Source organism: Suncus etruscus, chromosome 12 (assembly GCF_024139225.1).
Source record: "Suncus etruscus isolate mSunEtr1 chromosome 12, mSunEtr1.pri.cur, whole genome shotgun sequence".
NCBI classification, from domain to species: domain Eukaryota; kingdom Metazoa; phylum Chordata; class Mammalia; order Eulipotyphla; family Soricidae; genus Suncus; species Suncus etruscus.
The window spans coordinates 30,162,477-30,183,071 of record NC_064859.1 but is presented as its reverse complement, the minus strand read 5'-3'; the positions used below and the strand labels follow the sequence as shown (position 1 = coordinate 30,183,071).

The 20,595-nt window shown below is 42.8% G+C and overlaps 1 protein-coding gene across 1 annotated transcript in view; it reads left to right on the top strand.

The window, feature by feature from the left end:
• The first annotated feature begins 11,225 nt into the window (after positions 1-11,225).
• SLC1A4 (solute carrier family 1 member 4) overlaps positions 11,226-20,595 on the top strand; it is a 30,096-nt gene continuing 20,726 nt past the window's right edge. The window contains exon 1 of the mRNA XM_049784738.1: positions 11,226-11,899. Within this exon, the coding sequence (XP_049640695.1) occupies positions 11,337-11,899 (563 nt within the window). The 5' untranslated portion in view covers positions 11,226-11,336. The remainder of the gene's footprint in view (positions 11,900-20,595) is intronic.

The following is a 20,595-nucleotide window of genomic DNA, read 5'->3' as shown; positions in this document are numbered from 1 at the left end:
TTTAAATAGTTGAGAATAAATAATATTTCTTTAAAGAAATAATTATAAATTATACTTTAATTTTCTTTTAATTTTTATTTTACTGTATTTGATTGCTATATCTCATTTATCTATCAACAGGGAGAATAAGTAAAATATAAATGTCAGGATCCTTCCCTAGAGCTACAAAAATCAAAGGAAGAAGAATATGTAAACTAATTGTAGAGTACTTACTTCACATGCAGAAGTCCACATTAATCCAAAACCCAAGTTTCCATGTTGGAGTCCTGAACTCCATTCTTTTTAGGCTCTTTCTAAATGACTCTAATAGGAATTCATTTGTAAACTACTAAGGTCTACTGACAAGTTTCTCTTTTAAGAAGTTATTTTCAAAAAGGACTTAAAAAAATTCTTGTGCCAAGCTTAACAAATTCTTGGAAGATCTATAATTCTTTTTAGTGACAGTATTTTAGTTATAATGTTCCTTTTTTTCCAAACCTACTGAAACCATCTCATCCATTCCCTCCTGTTTGTCTCACCTCTTAATACTGCACTCAATAAAAATGACTTGTGATAGGGTTAGGAGTCTGGATTCTGGCCCTATTTTAGACTACTCTATAATTCTAAATTCTGTTTGATTTGATTAAATAATGTTAGGGAGGGGGATGTAAGAAGGAAGAATTGACTTGTTGAAATGTATCAGGTTCTGGAATGTGAATTTGATCAGCTCATCAAGTGATTTATCATCCCCCTTTTGCATTTTATGTTATGAATTTTATACTATGAAATTAAACCCCTATCCTAGAGCTCTTGTCCATAGATTCTGACTAGCTTATATTCTCAACTATTTCTCCAGAAATACTACAATTAAAAGAAAATATCAATTATTATAGTTTTAGCTACTCTCTAAAACTATAGAAACAGACATGACATTTTTTTTTTATTTCATCTTGCCTTTAACCCTGTCTCTGACCAAATTCCCTTTTAATATTGACTCAAGTTGTTTATTTGAACTTGACCTTTTGGTTGTAGGAGTATCTCTATTGATTCTCTTTACTTTCTTTTAAAAATGTTGGTGGGGAGAGAACAAACTCTAAAAGGATTATAGTAACAAAGTCAACAGTACCTTTGGTTCTCATTATGCCACTAACGTTCTAAGTTATCCGTCATGAAAGAAAAATAAATATATTGTTGGGAATTTACATCTTGATTCATCTTTTTCTTATATTTATTTGGAAATTAAATATTCTTTTGTAAAATTCCCATTACATTTTCTACAAAACTATGTTTCACGGACACAGGAAGGATTAAACTGAAGTTGAATCTTTCCATCTAATTATTAGTCAAACTATCTCTTCTTTGGTAAAGAGAAAGAAGTATTCTGGAATCAAAATTTGCCTGTAACGAAGGATAAATTTTTTCTCCTCAGTCCATTTATGGCAGACAACAATTTCTACAAGTCTAGTGGTATTCACAGAAATTCTAGCAAAATAACATGGAAAATACAGAACCACTCACCACATGTAATGTTAGAACTAAGAAACTGATTTACTGGCAGAAGACAACATGACTTCATTCATCGATGCAATAGTACATGGGGAGTAATGAAGGCTACTTTGACGAGTTGGAAAAATACAATTTTCAGTCATTTCACTGGAAAAAAAATACTGTTTTAATAAAACAAATTGATTCTTCTTATTAAGGGATATAGTAATTGTCTTTAAGAATTTGACAAGTAATTGAAGATATTATTTAACAGGAAAGGTGCTTGTCTTGTATGCACCTAACCCAGATTTGATCCCTGGGACCCTCTATGGTCCCCCGAGCACCACAAGGCTTGATTCCTGAGTACAAAGCCAGGAATAAACCTTGAACACCACTGGATATGACCAAAAAACAAATTAAGGAACATAACTAAACATCAGAACTATAATACTTTTTAAATGGTGATTTAAGTGCTATTTACAATAGCCAGACTCTGGAAACAACCAAGATGCCCTTCAACAGATGAATGGCTAAAGAAACTTTGGTACATATACACAATGGAATATTATGCAGCCATCAGGAGAGATGAAGTCATGAAATTTTCTTATACATGGGTGCATGTGGAATCTATTATGTTGAGTGAAATTAGTCAGAGGGAGAGATATAGAAACAGACTATTTCACTCATCTATGGGTTTTAATAAAAATAAAAGACATTTTTGTAATAATTCTCAGAGACAATAGAAATGAGGGCTGGAAGGTCCAGCTCATGATATGAAGCTTGTCATAAAGAGAGATGAGTGCAGTTAGAGAAATAACTACACTGACAAACATCATAACAATGTGAATGAATGAGGAAAGTAGAAAGCCTGTCTCAAATACAGGCGGGAGTGGGTGGGTGGGAGGAGGGATATTTAGAGCATTGGTGATGGAAATGTTGGACTGAAGGTGGGTGAAGGTGGGTGTTCTTTATATGACTAAAACCCAACTACAATCATGTTTGTAATCAAGGTATTTAAATAAAGATATAAAAATAGGGCCAGAGAGATAACACAGTGATAGGGCATTTGCCTTTCATCCAGCAGACCTGGGGAGAGACCTAGTTCGATTCCAGGCATCCCATATGGTCCCACAGCCTGTGAGGGGCGATTTCTGAGTGCAGAGCCAGGAGTGACATCTGAGCACTCCTGGGTGTGGCCCAAAAACCAATATATCAATCAATAAATAAAGTTTAAAAAAACAAGTATTTAAAAATAAGTAAAAATAAAATGGTGATTTAGAAGATTGCAAGTTTTAGTTGCAATTCTAGAATGTTACTATGAATTTAAGGTAACTACAAATTGCTATAAACCCCTTTTTTGGGAGTGGAGTTTAATGTTCCTCCTTTGAATTTGGGTTGAACCTATTAACTTATTTTAGTAACAAAAAGGTTATGGACATGACATTCCAAAACTTCTGAGCCAAGGTCAGAAGTATTGTAGCTTCTATACAGATTTCCTAGAAAACTGATAGAAATCAACCACTATGTCAAAAGTTTTACTCCATTGTCAAGAGGCAAGGAAAGGGGAGAGAGAGAGAGAGAGAGAGAGAGAGAGAGAGAGAGAGAGAGAGAGAGAGAGAGAGAGAGAGAGAGAGAGAGAGAGAGAGAGCTGCCCAGCAAGCCCAGCTGTCTCAGTCACTAGCCCAGGCACCTGTTGTGTGTGAATGAAAGATTCTTTTTGACATTACAGCTCATTAGATGAAATATGGGAAAGAATCAAGGATTCCAGCAGATTGCCAGAGCCAAGGCTTCAGGTTATAGGCTGTGCTATACTGCCATTTAGCTAACCCAGAAGCTCTAGCTAGTATAAAGCAGATATAAATTAGATCCTCCACTGTGCCCTGTGTAAATTTATAGATTACAAAGTCTATGAAAATATGAACTTGCCATTATTTTATACTGCTACATTTTGGGGTGGCTCATTGTACAATAAGAGTACTGTAGCAGACACTGAAGAGAAGATTGGCATTGCTCCACTATTGTCACTAAGGGCAATGAAGCACAGGATTCCAAACTCAATGGGTTTCAACAGTAGCACTGGTTGTTCTCGCATGGATTTTTGCATTGCCTTGGGTGCTGTGCTTATCTTTAGGCCATAAGGCAGCTTAGCTTGCTTAAGGCTTGAGCTGGATTTAGATGCACTCCTTTGTCTTTGATCAGATGCCAGGTTGAAAGGGCACCATCTACATAGGGCATCTAGGTGACATGTATATAAAAGCCCAGGTGCAACTCTGCAAAGAATATGTTGATGCCTCTGTTTGCTTCACCATTGGCCAAGTAGGACACAGGGGCAAATTCAAAATAAAAGGTTTGAGTTGTGGCTAGAGCAACTGTACAGTGGGTAGGGTTCTTGTCTTGATGCAGTCAATTCTGGTTTGATCCCTGGCATCCCATATGGCCTAACAGGAGTAATTCCGGAGTGCAGGGTAAAGAGTAACCCCTAAGCATCTCTGTGAGTGGCTCCAAAAATAAAGTATGAGGAATAAACAAATACATGCCCATGAAAGGAGGACATAGGGGGTCAGAGAGATAGCACAGTGCTAGGGCATTTGCCTTGCATGCAGCTGAATTAGAGCAGACCAAAGTTTGATTCTCAGCATCCCATATGGTCCCCTCAGCCTACCAGGAGCAATTTCTGAGCACAGAGCCTGGAGTAACCCTTGATCTCAGCCAGATGTAGCCCCAAAACAAACAAACAAATAAAAAAGAGATACTTGCTGACCTCCAACCTACCCAACAACTCATATGTTGTTGGTCATCCCTAAATATAAAAATTGATCATTTTATATTAAATATCCATAAAAAGGAATCATATAAAATTAGGAAAAGATAAAGACAAGAGAGAGGGACAAAGAAAGTGGTAGGGAGCTTGCTTGGCACATGACTAGCCCAGGTACAATTCCTGGCACCCCAATATGTCATTTTAGTCCCACCAGGGTTGATTCTTGAGTGCAGAGGCAGGAATAAGCCCTGAGCATCACTGGAAGGAGAAGGAGAGGAGAAAAGAAGAGAAGAAGGAGGAAGAAGAAGAAGAAGAAGAAGGAGGAGGAGAAGGAGGAGGACGGGGCTGAAGCAACAGCGCAGCAGTAGGGCATTTGCCTTACATGTGGCTGACCCAGGACGGGCCTCAGATAGATCCCCAGTGTCCCATATGGTCCCCCAAGCCAGGAGCGATTTCTGAGGACATAGCCCATAACCCCAGAGCATCACTGGGTGTGGCCCATAAACCAAAAAAAAAAAAAAAACAAAAGAAAAAGAAAAGAAAACAGAAGAGGAAAAAGAGAAGAAAGGGAGGAGAAGAGGAAGAGTAGGAGAGAGGAAGAAAATAAAGAAGAATGCAGAAGAGAGAAGAGGAAGGGAAGAAAAGGGAGAAGAGGAGGAGGCTGAAGATGAGAAGAAAGAAAAAAAGAGGAAGAGGAAGGAAATAAGGAGGAGGAGAAAAAAGAAGGAAATAGAAGAAGGAATAGAAATAGAGGAGGAGGAGACGATAATGGAGTAGTAGGAGGAGGAAGAGGTAGAGGAGGAGGAAGAAGAAGCAGAAGAAGAAGAAGAAGAAGAAGAAGAAGAAGAAGAAGAAGAAGAAGAAGAAGAAGAAGAAGAAGAAGAAGAAGAAGAAGAAGAAGAAGAGAGGAAAAGAGGAGGAAACTGAGAAATTTAGTCAAGAGTGGAGGCAGCATGGAGCAGGATTCCTGTTTATGAGTTGGCATCTAATGCAAGCAAAGCTGCTGTAAGGCAGTCTCTGGAAAAAAGGTCCAATCCAAAGGACAAATGCCGGGTGGTTTCACTCATCTGTGTCACATAGAGAAACAAAACAAGGAAACAGACAGTAAAAAACAATGACAAAAGCTTTGGATTACAAAACTGAGGCCATCAGTGGAAGGAGGGTTGGGTTAAGAGCCTAGAGGTAATATAAGGACAGTTGTTGGGTGGATCTCAGTGCTCTGATGTTGGCGAAGTATAGTAAATTTGTTCAAGATCCTAAATGTTAATACTATTGTAAACAAGTGAAGGTAATAAATGCAGTTTGTTTACTTATTTATTACTAAACCACAGTAATAAATATACATAATCCCATGCCCACATTAGTTTCACAAATATCCCATATTATAACAGATTTTGGGAATTCACCATAAGAATATGCATAATAAAGATCCTAAGTAATCTGTAAAAGCAAACAAACCAACAAAACTGATTTTTTTTTTCAAAAAAGCACTGATAAAGTGCTTATCTTGTACGTGGCCGACCTGGGTTAAATTCCCAGTACCCCATTTAGTTCCCCCAACTGAGCCCACCAGGAGTGATTCCAGGATGCAGAGCCAGGAGAAAGCCCTGCATATTACTACGTATGGTCCCAAAACAAAACACAATAATAAATACAAACAAACAAATAAAAACCTCCAAGAGACCAATGCTTCTTCAGAAGAGGTTTATCTAGCTTGATGACAAATTATTTTGTGGAACAAATTATTTTGCAGAACAAATTATTTTGCAGAATCCCCATATGCTCCTTTTCTACTCATTACCATAATGGTGGCCAAGGAACTTAATGCCAGTGAAGCAGAAAGTTCTCTATTCCTGACTGAGACCCAACTATTAGCATAGCTCTGAGATGCTTGGGATAATACAGAGAGCTAAAGGCTAGGAGCAGAGTTGAAGCAAGGAAGCGTGAGAAAGGCAATGAGGTCTCTGAACTGGATAAATGAAGGGGCAGAAATGCATGGGAGCAGCACAAAGCCCATTGTTGGTGGCTGTAGAGGAGGCATAAGTGGCAGTAAGAGCTAGCCAGAAAGGTGTCAGTCTTGAAAGATGACGTGAAACATATAATCTTCATTAGCTGGGAGCCACTAAAAGCTTTGGAACAAGAAAATAATGATATCCTAATATCCTGCTTTTTTAATAAAAGAAACTTCAGTTTTGGAATGGGCAAGTTCAAGAGGTCCTGCTGGCATTTCTTGGTTAACTGACTGGTAGGTTAATGCACGGGCCAGATAATATAGCTCAGGCCCTGAAATGTCAGTGTTGCTATTGGTGTTTCGAGGACCAAGGGTCACACATCTGGTTTCAGTAAGTGCTTGCACATTCAGCTACAGTGCTCACTGGAGCACAAAGTTCTTAGCGATATCTCACACACACATGGCTGTTAAGCAAAGGAGATACAAACTTTGTTGTGGCACTGAGGATCCCAGATAGAGTTGCTGGGCTCTTATTGAAATGGCACCAGTGATCAATCTCACAGTCTCTGACTTACTGTTTAGGAGCTTTTAGCACTGAGCTTACCCTCAGAGGCCTACCCTCAGAGGCCTAGTAATCTTTCTTCTTTCTTCTTCTTCTTCTTCTTCTTCTTCTTCTTCTTCTTCTTCTTCTTCTTCTTCTTCTTCTTCTTCTTCTTCTTCTTCTTCTTCTTCTTCTTCTTCTTCTTCTTCCTTCTTCTTCTTCTTCTTCTTCTTCTTCTTCCTTCTTCTTCTTCTTCTTCTTCTTCTTCTTCTTCTTCTTCTTCTTCTTCTCCTTCTCCTTCTTCTTCTTCTTCTTCTTTTCTTCTTCTTCTTCTTACTTCTTCTTCTTTTCTTCTTCTTCTTCTTCTTACTTCTTCTTCTTCTTCTTCTCCTTCTCCTTCTTCTTCTTCTTCTTCTTTTCTTCTTCTTCTTCTTACTTCTTCTTCTTTTCTTCTTCTTCTTCTTCTTACTTCTTCTTCTTACTTCTTCTTCTTCTTCTCCTCCTCCTCCTCCTTCTTCTTCCTTCTTCTTTCCTCTTCTTCTTTTTCTTCTTTCTTCTTCTTTTTCTTCTTCTCTTCTTCCTCCTTTTCTTCTCCTTCTTCTTCTTCTTCTCCTTCTTCTTTTTTTCTTCTTCATCTTCTTTTTCTTCTTCTAATTTTATAGTTATTTTTATTATTTATTGACATGTTGTGGCTTACAATACTATTAATATCTGTTTTTCATGCATTTATTTTCAACACCACACCCATAACCAGGGTAGAAGCCTTGATTTTACCTGTGTAAAATGTAGGTGATGTCATATGACTATGTTAAAGTTAGTGAAATATAAAGTAATTAACATGTATAATTTCTAGAAAGAGGTTTGTTGGTTTGTTTATGGACCACACTGAAGGTGCTCAGGACTTATTCCTGGCTCTGCAAACAGGGATCACTCCTGGCAGGGCCTGGGGTACCATATGTGAGATACTGGAGATTGAACCCAGGAGACTGTAGTGAGGAAAGTATAAGTACTTCACCCACTGTATTATCTCTCTGGCCCCTAAAAAGTATTTTAAAAGAGAAGGACTTTTCTTCTTTTTCCTACTGAATGAAATTAAACCTAATTCTAACATGTTTATTATTTATTAGGAACATTGGTCTGAAGCAAATCAAAAATGCTAGATAGCTGGTACACAAAGAGGATGGAAGGTGGGAAGATTTATTGGGAGAAGATTAATTGGGAGAACATAACAGGGAGTCGAGATAAGAAATGAGGAAATAAGAATGAGTACAGTGGCAGCAGTAGAAATGGATGGGAGGGGTAGATGTGATAAATACTGTACAAGGAGTGCCTTTGGAATTTAGCAACTTGATTATATGAAAGAAAACACAGAGAGGGAAGAATCAAAGATTATCTTAAATTTTCTAGCCTAGGTCACTAGCTGAACAGTGATACTAGGAGCAGAAATAATAGTTTGAGAATGAACAGGCTTGAGAAAGGCAACTTGAGTTTAGACTTTGAACATGCTGGATCGGGATACCTGCAGAATATCTGGTGGAGAATAAAAGCAGGCAATTGGAAATGTATTTCTGAAGCATGCTTTGAGAGCTTTTGCGTATAAAGCAGTAGTCAAAACAAAAGCTGGACAGGTTGGCAAAATACAATGTCTTTAGAAATTCCTTTTCAGTACACACAGAAATAAAAACCTTTTCTCTAAAGCCAGATAAAAATACTTGGGGTGGGGACAGAGTGATAGCACAGCGGTAGGGCATTTGCCTTGCACGCGGCCGATCCAGGATGGACCTTGGTTCTATCCCCGGTGTCCCATTTGACCCCCAAGCCAGGAGTGATTTCTGAGCACATAGCCAGGAGTAACCCCTCAGCATCACTGGGTATGGCCCAAAAACCAAAAAAATATAATAAAACAAAATACTTGGGGGGATGGAGTGATCGTACATCAGGTAGGCATTTGCCATGTAGGTGGCAGACCCAGGTTTGATCCCTGGCATCCAAAATGGTCCTCCAAATTTGCCAGAAGTAATTTCTGAGTTCAGAGCCAGAAGAATCCCCTGAGTACCACTAGGTATGGCCCCCAAACCAAAACAAACCAAAAAAAAAAAATAAACTTGTTGTAAAGTCACCTAACTAGGGCCCTTTGCTCTCCCCGCTTCCTCTCCGCACCCCGCACCACTGCAGAAATCCCACTGGATTCAGTGTCTGTTTTTAAGCAACAAAATAGTCTTGCCAAATTTGAACAGCTCCTCAAGGTTCCTCATGAAGGTATTTTGATTTGCACAAACATCTGTCATGTTCTAAGTTCTAAGACAACTCCTTTCAGCAGGTGATCTGTAACAAATTCCCTTCATCGTTAATTCAGGCTAGCCATATGTGCTACGTCCCTTTCACAGAGTTGCTTTTTTAAAACACAGTTGTTACAGGCTAGTGACATGTTTACAGTAATATTTCTGGTTGTGTTATAAATATACATAGGAATTACATCCCTAACAAAGTGTCAAAGACACTTTATGCTACTGCCACTCCACATCATCATATTCCTCCACCACTGCTCCCTTGGTTGGTAGTCTTGACTCTGTAATTCAAGATCAAACACTTATTATCATTTGATACTGTCTATCCCTTTATTTTGCTTCTCTGTATTACAGATGACTGAGATAAGCCAGTATTTGTCCTACTCCTTCTAATATATTTTGCTTGGCATAATGTCCTCCAATTTACCCAAGTTGCAGCAAACTATATGATTTCATTTTTTTCTTATAGCTACATAGTTTTTCACTGTGTATACGTCCTATATCTTATTTACCCATTCATCTCTCATTAGACATTTGGGCTATTCCTATATCCTGACTATTGTACTAAGCACTGATGTGAACATTATATACATATATATTTTTGAATTAATTATTTTATGTTGGATGGAAGGTAGATGTCAAGAAGTGGAATTGCTGAGTAATAAAGAAATTAGTCTTAGTTTTTCACGGGAGACTTAAAAAGATTTATTGCAAAATTATAATATTCTATATGCAGGGCCTACTTGACCAAGCAACTAACTTCAAGCTGCACTCCTGACTCCGTAGCTCCCTGCTGCTCCGGCCTGGCCCGAAACAATCTGCTTTTACAGACTTTTTCCACTGAGGGACGTTTGGTCAGAGCACCTAATGAGCTCCTGGTAAGGGGTCTCTCATTTCTAAGATTCATTATCCATGCAACCGCCCCTTCATCCTCAGTAAAGTCCCTGCCCGTGCTGGACACCCGGTCTGACACTTGATAAGATGCTGAAAGAGGATGCACATAGCTGGTAGACAGACAGACACAGACACACACACACGACACAGAGACAGACAGACACAGACACATAGACACACACAGACACACACACAGACAGACAGGCAGGCAGGCAGGCAGGCAGGCAGGCAGACAGACAGGCAGGCAGGCAGACAGACAGACAGACAGACAGGCAGGCAGGCAGGCAGGCAGGCAGGCAGGCAGGCAGACAGGCAGGCAGGCAGGCAGGCAGGCAGGCAGGCAGGCAGACAGACAGACAGACAGGCAGGCAGGCAGGCAGGCAGGCAGGCAGGCAGACAGAAAGGCAGGCAGGCAGACAGACAGGCAGGCAGGCAGGCAAGCAGGCAGGCAGGCAGACAGACAGACAGACAGACAGACAGACAGGCAGGCAGGCAGGCAGGCAGGCAGGCAGACAGAAAGGCAGGCAGGCAGACAGACAGACAGACAGGCAGGCAGGCAGGCAGGCAGGCAGGCAGGCAGGCAGGCTGGCAAGCAGACAGACAGTCCTGCGCCCTGAGACACCAGAGACCTGTCTGTTCCTCCAATCCTCTCCTCCTCCAATCCCAGAGGCCCCCACCCCAGCTCCCGGTGGAAATCCCTCCCCTCCCCCCAGCCTCTGGACGAGGAACGCCAAAGCGTTCCAAATTCTCCCTGGTCCCCCGTCCCCGCCCCCGCCCCGAGAGCCGAGACTCCGGCCGGCCGGCCCGGCCCTGGCAGGTGTCATCGAGCCAGGGCCCGCCCTCCTCCAGGCCACGCCTCCCCGCGGGCGCAGGAACCGCCCCCTCCCTCGCCCGTTAACTAGGCCGGGGAGGCTCCTGTGAGCGCCGGGATTGGCCAACTCGCCGAGACCCACCGTGGCTCCTCCCACCAGCCTCCGCGCGGCTGAGGCCTCTGGACGCTGATTGGTCAGAGCGGCGGAAGGGCGGAGCCACGGATGTGAAGTGGGCGTGTCCATGCCCTCCCCTTGCAGTTCCCTCCCACCCTCGGTGTGGAGGACTCGGGAGGCGGGAGGCCTCTGCGCTCACGCGTTGCATCAGCTTCCAGCTTCACAGGAGCGCTGTGGGAAGTTGGGACGCGGCGCGATCTCCTCAGCCCGGGACCCCAAGCAGTCTTGGAAAGAAAACCCGCGCCTTTTCTGCCTTTTTCTCTCACCCGCTGCTGCATTGAGAACGGAATTCCACCCAAGACCAAGCTAAAGGCTGCGGCAGAGCGTTGCATGCAGCGTTGCATGCTCGCATCCATTCATTTTGGAGAGCAACCCCATTTTTTTTTAAAACAAAAATCAGTGCCCGAGTTCCTCGCCTCCTGCACCCGGGAGCTGCGGCTGTCAGAGCGCGATGGAGAAGAGCGGCGAGACCAACGGCTACCTGGACAGCGCCCAGGCGGGGCCTGCAGACGGGCCTGCTGCAGCCGGGCCCGAGGGAGGCGCGCCCGCCGCCGAGCCCCGGAGCCACGCCGGGGGCCGCGCGCAAGGCTGCGCCCGCTTCCTAAAGCGCAACGCGCTGGTGCTGTTCACCGTGTCCGGGGTGGTGGCGGGCGCCGGGCTGGGCGCGGCGCTGCGCGGGCTGCACCTGAGCCGCACCCAGATCGCCTACCTGGCCTTCCCGGGCGAGATGCTGCTCCGCATGCTGCGAATGATCATCCTGCCGCTGGTGGTGTGCAGCCTGGTGTCGGGCGCCGCCTCCCTGGACGCCAGCTCGCTGGGGCGCCTGGGCGGCATCGCCGTCGCCTACTTCGGCCTCACCACGCTGGGCGCCTCCGCCCTGGCCGTGGCCTTGGCGTTCATCATCAAGCCCGGCTCCGGCGCGCAGACCCTGCAGTCCAGCGACCTGGGGCTGGACGAGGCCGGACCCCCGCCGGTCCCCAAAGAGACGGTGGATTCTTTCCTCGACCTGGTCAGGTAAAACGCCATCATCCCACCTAACAGAGGGTGTCCCCATCTCAGGTAACGGCGACCCCTCATCTAGCACCTTGAGGGTGCCCCGTAGCATGGGCAGAATCGGATGCTCTTTCTTTGACGCACCCCAATTCTGTGTGTCTGTCTTTCAAGAGTTAATCATTTGGTGAGTGCTGCCGGTTTTGAGCATTACTTAAATATCAGAATCCTGTCTGGGATCTTTGCATGCTGACCACACCTTGCAAACACACACACCTTAGGGCGCACCAGACAGTCTGAAGGAGCTGAGCTTCCTTCATCTTGCAGCAAGAATTCACCTCTCATTAGGCGGGAGTGTGGGCCGAGGAAGAGGCTGTCTGTCATCCCCTTGGCTTTTTCACTTCTTAACTCATCCCCTTGGCTTTTCACTTCTTAACTCCTTGTACTAAGAACACTATTGACTCCCAGGCTGCCTCTGTTACCTGTAAAGTAACAACAGCCAAATCAAACAGCCAAGCAAACTCTCTCCCCATGTGCTGCCCAAAGCTTCTGGGAACTTTTGTCATTTTTCCGCCTCTTAGGCAGTTCTCTGTTTCAGGCACTGAGGCTATTAGGAAGCTGGTGATTTCCTCGAGGTGTCAGTGGATCCAAGAATAACAAGCCGGACACTGGTGGTGTGGCTCCATTACCCTGGCACACACCTCTCCTGGGGGCTTGCCCAAATGGCTGTCTCCTGGTGGTTGTCCCCAGGTAGCTGTCCAACATCTCTCTCCCCACACCTATAGTTGGGATTATTGCTAAATAATATGGGTTTTTACAGAGGCTTTATTGGCGGGGGGGGGGGGGGGAGTAGATTCTAGAGGGAGAGAAAGAAGCATCTTCACAACTTTATGTGCTTGTGGGATTCTTGGAAGTTGGTGTTCACCCCTACAATGTAGAGTAGGTTTTCTGTGGGTTCTCCTCAACTTCTTTGAGTTTCGCACGCACACATTTGGGGACACAACAGTTTGAAGGCATTCGCTCACCTAGCCAAGCTCAGCTGAGTGAAGTACCAATCTGGTTCCTCTTCCAGAGATTTGATCATCAGATTTGGACTGGAGGGTCCGGGTTGATATTTAGTCTTGAGCTGCTGAGGTAAAGCTTCTGTGGTTGTGGTTTGTGAATGGCTTGGTTTGCGAACGTTTCCATTTCTCTTTCTGGAAAATGTGATGACTGTCTCCCACTGAGGAGACATTTAAAGCCACAATAAGAAATCAAGTAAGTCCAAAGCTTTTGCCCTGGGGGAGGAAAAGTAAATTCAGATTTGGGTGACCAAAAAGTATTTGCCACAATTTCTTATCAAAAAGGCCTATAGAGGGGCCGGGCGGTGGCGCTGGAGGTAAGGTGCCTGCCTTACCTGCGCTAGCCTAGGAGACGGGCCGCGGTTCGATCCCCCGGCGTCCCATATGGTCCCCCAAGCCAGGAGCGACTTCTGAGCCCATAGCCAAGAGTAACCCCTGAGCGTTACCGGGTGTGGCCCAAAAACCAAAAAAAAAAAAAAAAAAGGCCTATAGAGATTTAACATAAATTGCACCCTTTGTTCCCACTGTGGCATCTTGTCTTCTGAAGGCTTAAAGATTTTAAAGTTTAAAGGCAAACTTTTTGTGTGGGTGGGTGCTGAAGTAAAAAAGCTTCTTGAGGTTAAATGTGGTTTTGACTTATTATATAATGGGCCAAGAATATTGGCCCTGGGGTCAGCTCTCTCCAGGAGGCCAGGTGGTTAGAAGGTAAAGGATTTTCTTCTCCAGGGATCAGTGGCTGAGCATGGAGTGAGCATACTTTGCTCAAATCTGGCACCCAACTGGAGACTCAGTGACTTGTGATTTACTCAGTTATTTTAGCTGCAAGATAGGGGTATTGGTCCCAAAACAGGAGTCAGTGATAACGTGGGGGATTCCTTTATCTCCACCAACCTGAAAGTCTTTTATTTTCAGACCATAACTTCGTAGTTCCAGATCTAACCTCCTTCAACCTTCTGCTTGCATAGTGACCTTGCCTCATGGTCAATTGGGTAGGATCAGTGCAGACTTTTTCATGAATTGGACTGCAGCTTCCAAGATGGACTAAGAAAATATTTGTAGTAACTCGTTGGGAGTAGGGATCATTTCATAATGTCACCAACGGACAACTTCACTTATCCAACCACTCATGGGTAAAGGGAGGACAGGTGTAAAGACTCTGTTTTGTGTCTAAGAAAACTGAGACAGTGAGAGATTAAGTGATTTGCTCGAAAATGATTTCTCCAAAGAAGGGTTAGAAGGATCTGGAAGTAGTGGCCACAGTACAGGGCTCCAGTTTTCCTTCTCTCACCTTCTCTGAGTTAGTGTGCCATAGCATGAAGCCTTGCTGGCCTCAGCCAGCAACTAGGCAGAGTGGTCCCCACTTCCTCTAGAGTTATACCTTCCCATTCAGCCATTCAAGTGTGTGTGCAGCTGTTCAGACTCAGCTTTCAAACAGTTTGCAAGAGGAAACTTGAGTCCTTAGCCACATGGCAATGCCTCCTAGGTCTGGGGTGTATGGGGGGGAAGAAAAAATGAAAAATAGGTAAACTTGTTTACTTCAAAGAGACCTCATGGATGCCAGTTTGATAGGACTCTGAGCAAAAGCAAAGTTTTGGGCAAAGGCAAGGCCCAGTCCTTGTGGGCATTGAATGAAATGAGATTCTCCCTGATCACTTCTGTTATCTAGCTGGCTTCACCCTGGACTGGTCCAGAACGTAAACACCTGCAAGGATCTTTGTGGCTCAGTGAGCACCAAACTTACTCCCAGGGTTTCTCTGCCATGATTTCTGATGAATTTAGAAATGAGGATAATAGACATCTATTATCATGCTTTTAGAAAAATTCAAAATGCTTTGCTCTGTGCTTTATTTCCTAACATGCATGAGTTAGAAATAACTAAGTAGCCTGGGGTGTGGGGGTGTGGTGCTGGAACTGCTTGAAGGCACTTTGAAAGCTGAGAAGTGCCAGGTTGATTGAAACTAGGAATTGAGAGTATCAAAGACAGTCTTCTGTGAGCTGTACGAAAGCTCTGCTTGGGAACCCCAACTCTGTTGAGCTCTCAAAACTAAGTATGACCTAACTGACAGAGCTGTGATTTTCTTTTTTCAATCAAACTGAATGGTTTGGGAAACTCTTGAGACAGAAACAGGTTGTCAGAAACCTACTCATTTTGGAACATCATGGTCTCCAATGATGTTTACTGGCTAGGGGGGCCTGAGCCTCTCAATAATACTATCATTTGTTTTGTATTGGGGATCAGGACTGTTCCTACAGCATAGGGTTGTTTCCTGGGTTAAGTGATTTCTGTTGGTAAAGCTCTTGGAACAGAGCTGGCCCTGGATAACACTGTTTTTGTTATAAAAGGAGTAACATTACAGAATGTTTTGGGGTTTCAGGTTTATAGGGATTGTCCTCATAGTTTGAATTTAGTAAATGAAAAGCAGTGTCTGAAGAACTAAAGAGGATCTGAAGTGTATATTGTCCTGACGTTGACTGGGAACCTTGGAGATTCTAGAGGAGAAAGGGAACCAGGATTGTGTTCTGGACTAAGGGACATTAGGAAAATGGAGAAAAGTCAGCACCAGTCATCATTTCGAAATGGGGAAGAAAACCTCACAAATTCAAACTTGACTCAGCCTTTTTCTTCTGCTGAAAAGATGGAGATTATTAGCTTCTAACATACCTTGTTCCTCTGGGTGCTGAAACTACTAGTTTCCCAGTGGACCCAGAGGTGATTCTACATAGGGGTGACGACAACCCCTGATCCCGAGGTTCTGTCTGCTTTGGCTGCCAAGGAGACTCTGAGCCACTATCTTTTGTAGAAATGTAGCAGAAGGCTGCCCTGTGCTGGTAAATACAGTGAAGTGTTACCTGTTTTCTTGGGTTTCCCCCGCCCCCAGGTTATATTCTTATTTACTCATGCCATTTTCTTTTCTTTTTTTTTCCCCAGTGGAGCACGATAGTTTTTAGTTATTCAGAAATACATGAGGGGAGAGAAAGAGAGGAATGCACGCTTGAGAGAGAACAGAGGCTTCTCCAGAGTATGTGTGCTGGAGGTGGGCAAGCAAAAGACATAGAGAAAAGTGGGGTACATATTCAAGGGAGAACACAGGATTGAAATGAAAGCTCTCTTATGCTCACTTTCTTTACAGTGGGCAGTGCTATGAGTCTTTTCCTTTACAGAACAAGACATAAGAGACGGCAGTGAACATCATGCTTCTCAAGCTACAAAGAATACATTTTTTTATAATATTTGCAAAGAAGCCTATCAAGACAGAGATCTAAATATACTAGCCCCTAGGGCTAATGTCTAGCCAAGGGACAAAAGGGTGAATTCATTTTTTAAATGTTGTACATGGCAATTGAATTGACTTCTGCCTCTCCCTCTTTGTTTTAGAGACAAGATAAAGTCTGTTAACAAATCTAAACACACACACACACACACACACACACACACACACACACACATTTAAGCTCTCTTAAGACTAGGACTATGGCTTGGTGGTAAAGCTCATGTATGGGGCCCTGAGTTTGATTCCCAGTACCACCAAAAGAAAAAAAGAGAAGCAGAAAAGGCTATTTCAACTTCATTCCTTTGGTCATCCAGGAGACTATTGGAATAGTTATGAAAAGAACATGACTCCAGAGAGGATCCTTGGGTAGTGATGAAGAGCAGCCCCTGGAGTTAGTGTCCAGGTTTGAATCTAGCTCTACCACTTACTAGCAATACATTGTTTAGCCACACTGTACTTCAATATTCTCATCTGTGACTGAGACAAATAACAATAACCAGTTTTTGTGGTATTTTTGTGGTATCTCTTACTTTGTTATGAGAGTTCAATGAGTTTGTATTGGCATGACCTACTGATATGCTAGTGCATTCTGTCTTTCAGAAGCTCCCAAGGCCTACTTGATTTAGAAGATAATTTGTGCCCTTTTACCTCTTCTCCCTAAAAAGCCCTCCACACTAGGAGCCCAACATTAGTCTTTCCAGCTAGAAGTTAAAATTGTGGGCCTTAAAAAGAGGGTAGGGAGCTGAGGAGATAGCTCAAAGGCATGGAGCACTTTCCCTGTGTGCATGAGGTTTTGAGTTTATTCGACAATACCACTTAACAGCCACCCCACCCCATCCCACCCCTGCCTCAATCACTTGGTGGACTCTATCACATTGCCAGTCCTAGTATTAAACCATATCACTCAAATTGACTTAAGTTTCTCCAGGGGTGACCCTCAGGCTCTTGATTATTACACCCTTCCTTTACCATCGTGTTAACCTACCACACCCAGCCTTTCTGCTCCTGTAGAGTGTACCCAGCTCTGTAGGGGGTACCCAGAGACAAATCTTTGTTCACTGACTTTTAAAACAAACACCAGGGACAATAAATATTTATCAAATATACATGCCATGCCATGTCCCACTCTAAAGAGCCTTTGAAATTTTCATACATTTAGTAAAGAATCTTTGAAGTTAAATTAAAGGAAATACTTTAGGAACAAAAAATAAATAAATAAACCTAAGCAAAATCAAGTTGTTTTACATTCTTATATGGAGCAGGGAAATGCATACTACCTTTGACAATAGGATCAGAGAGCACACCCTCCCAGATGTATGAAGAAGGAGCACGTTTGAAGTTTTTACTAGGATGCCAGAGTCTATACAAGTGCCTCGTAGAGGTTCTCCTTTCACTAATTCAGCCTTGGCTTTTACCAGCTTTCTTATTCACTTCAAGTGACTCATTCAAAGATTCTTAAGAGCACTTGAAAGCATTCATTCACTGCAATTTTGTTCTGACTGAGTCTCTGGATTTAGTAGTATGGTATTGGCATTTTTGCTTGATTCCACTATAAAAAATATATTTAATGCATTGATACCAACACATACCACCAATGACTTTCACTTGAATGTGGCTCAATTGACACAAATTGCAGTGATGGCTTCAACATGTTAAAATGATGGCATCCACATCTATTATATACTTCATTCCCACTCACCACATATATGCAAGTTCATAAACCTCCAGATGTTTATATCTGTATACTTCATTTCCACCCACTCCATACAATGCCAACATTTTAAATGTGATATATTCATCTATCTTTCAATTCTGTCTCATGCATTCTATCTCATATAAATGCTGCTTAAAGTCAATAAATTCATTTTGCAGCCTATTAACACTTATACAATTTAGTCTATTGTCTATGTTGTATTATATAACTTCAGTAAATATCTCAGAATCAAATCACAGAAAAAAAGAGACGTCAGAGAATTTGAATAAGATGATGAGTTCAGTGGTCAGCCTGAGTGCTGTGCGGAACTGGGCAAGAGATTTTCAAACTCTGCATCTCAGACCTGTTTCTCTGCACTCTGCAAGCTGACACAAACACACACCACAGTGGCTACTTGTTTAACTTGTTTAATAAGAGTCAAGTTGAAAAGGAAGATCCATCAAAGAGAGCTCAATGGACTGACTAATTGTATGCCAGAGGCCTATCTTCAACACTTAAAAAAAATAGATTTTTAGTAGGATTTCAAGTGCTCATAATTTCTATATTGAATAGCACAAATATAGAAAGTTCTGTTGTCTAGATGGAACATCATGAATCAGCGCAAGTGTCTCTGGACCTTGGTGTCTGCTTGTGTTTAGACAAGGGATTAAATTTGATCACTTCTAAAATCCCTTACAGGGTTGATGAGATAGTATAGATATTAATGAGCATTATTCTGGTTTGATCCCTGGCATCTCATGTCCCCCTGAGCATGACCCTGGCATATCTGGAGCATTGTCCCTGGGTACCAATCAGGTGGCTCTTGTGGTTGCTGGTAACATAGGACTTGAGCAGCGCCACATCCCTGGACCCTGGCACTGAACCACTGGCTTATTTGGTAAAGAACCACTGGAAATCATCTTGGGATGCCCCTGACCACTGCTTGGGATGTCTAGAAATAAAAATAAAATGAAATTCTTTCCAGTTCTGATGTTCATTTCAAAATCCTATGAAACTATTCAATGATTATAAGGGACTTGGGATATATTTTGAAGACAGGAATCTTGAGAACAAAAGTGCTTGCATAAAGAACAGTAGATCACTGAAGACACATGACAAAGAATAACTACTGTTCACTGCTGGATTGACAGTCCAAGGGGAGAAGGGTCAGGGCTCAGGGAAGAGAAAAATCAGAAGAATGATACTACCCGACAATAAGCCTTATAAGATTACAGTCAACAAGATGATGTGTCACTGGACAAAGAATGACAAATAGATCAATGCAATGGAAGGTTCAGAACTAGGTCCTCATAAGTATAGTCAGTGATCTTTGACAAAGGTGCAAGAAAGATACAACTGAGCAAACAATCTTTTCAAAAGTGATGTTAAAATGCCTGGAATAAAACATGACAAAAAATGGCAGAGATCTCTCATCTAGTATAAAAACTAACTCAAAATAGACCATAGATCTATCAAATGTCAAAGTATAAAGGCCTTAGGAATTATAGGAAGAATTCTAACTGACTTTGGGAATGGTGATGACTTGATAGCTACAATTCCACAGGTCCAGGTACTGAAGAGAGCAAAGAAAAGTTGTGCTTTGCTACTGCAGCCTCATCTCTTTGATCCCCATCCCCATACAAGCAGTAGAAGACTCCTGATTCTGGCTTTAGCAGCAAGAGGTACCAAGAGAAAGAAAACTGTATTGTTAAAGCTTCAGCACTATAGTTTTGGCTGCAAAATCTCTTTGGTTGCAAAACACAACATTTTTAACTTCAAGAAATTTTGAGGTTAAAAAAAAAGAAATTTTGAGGTGTGATTTACATGCATGGGTCAATTTTAAGTCAAAACATCAATAAATTATGACAAATGGACAGTTCATTTAACCACCTCTGCAAACCAGACACTGAACGTTTCTCTCTTTGCCCTTTCTGTGCAATCCTGACTCCTGAATCTACATCCCTAGCCCCAGGCAGCTTGGCATAGAAAATGCTACTTGCCCGAGCCAGAGCGATGGCGCAAGTGGTAAGGTATCTGCCTTGCCCGTGCTAGCCTAGGATGGACCGCGATTCCATGCCCCCACGTCCCATATGGTCTCCCAAGCCAGGAGCGATTTTTGAGCAAATAGGAGTAACCCCTGAGTGTCACAAGGTATGGCAAAAAAGGAAGAAGGAAGGAAGGAAGGAAGGAAGGAAGGAAGGAAGGAAGGAAGGAAGGAAGGAAGGAAGGAAGGAAGGAAGGAAGGAAGGAAGGAAGGGAGGGAGGGAGGGAGGGAGGGAGGGAGGGAGGAAGGGATGGAAGGAGGGAGGGAGGGAGGGAGGGAGGGAGGAAGGAAGGAAGGAAGGAAGGAAGGAAGGAAGGAAGGAAGGAAGGAAGGAAGGAAGGAAGGAAGGAAGGAAGGAAGGAAGGAAGGAAGGAAGGAAGGAGGAAGGAAGGAAGAAAGGCACAAGGTATGGCAAAAAAGGAAGGAAAGGAAGGAAGAAGGAAGGAAGGGACAGAGAAAGATATCTCATACTCATCACTAAAACATTAATAACAATGGGAGAGAATGGGAGGAGAGAATAAAATAACAAAAGCAAATAAACCTACTGCCAATAATTGTTTCCTTTTAATTGCCAGGTAGGAATCCATTGTGCAGATGTATTGCAATCTGTTTATCTACTAGAATTTGATGTTAATAAACATTCAAATTTG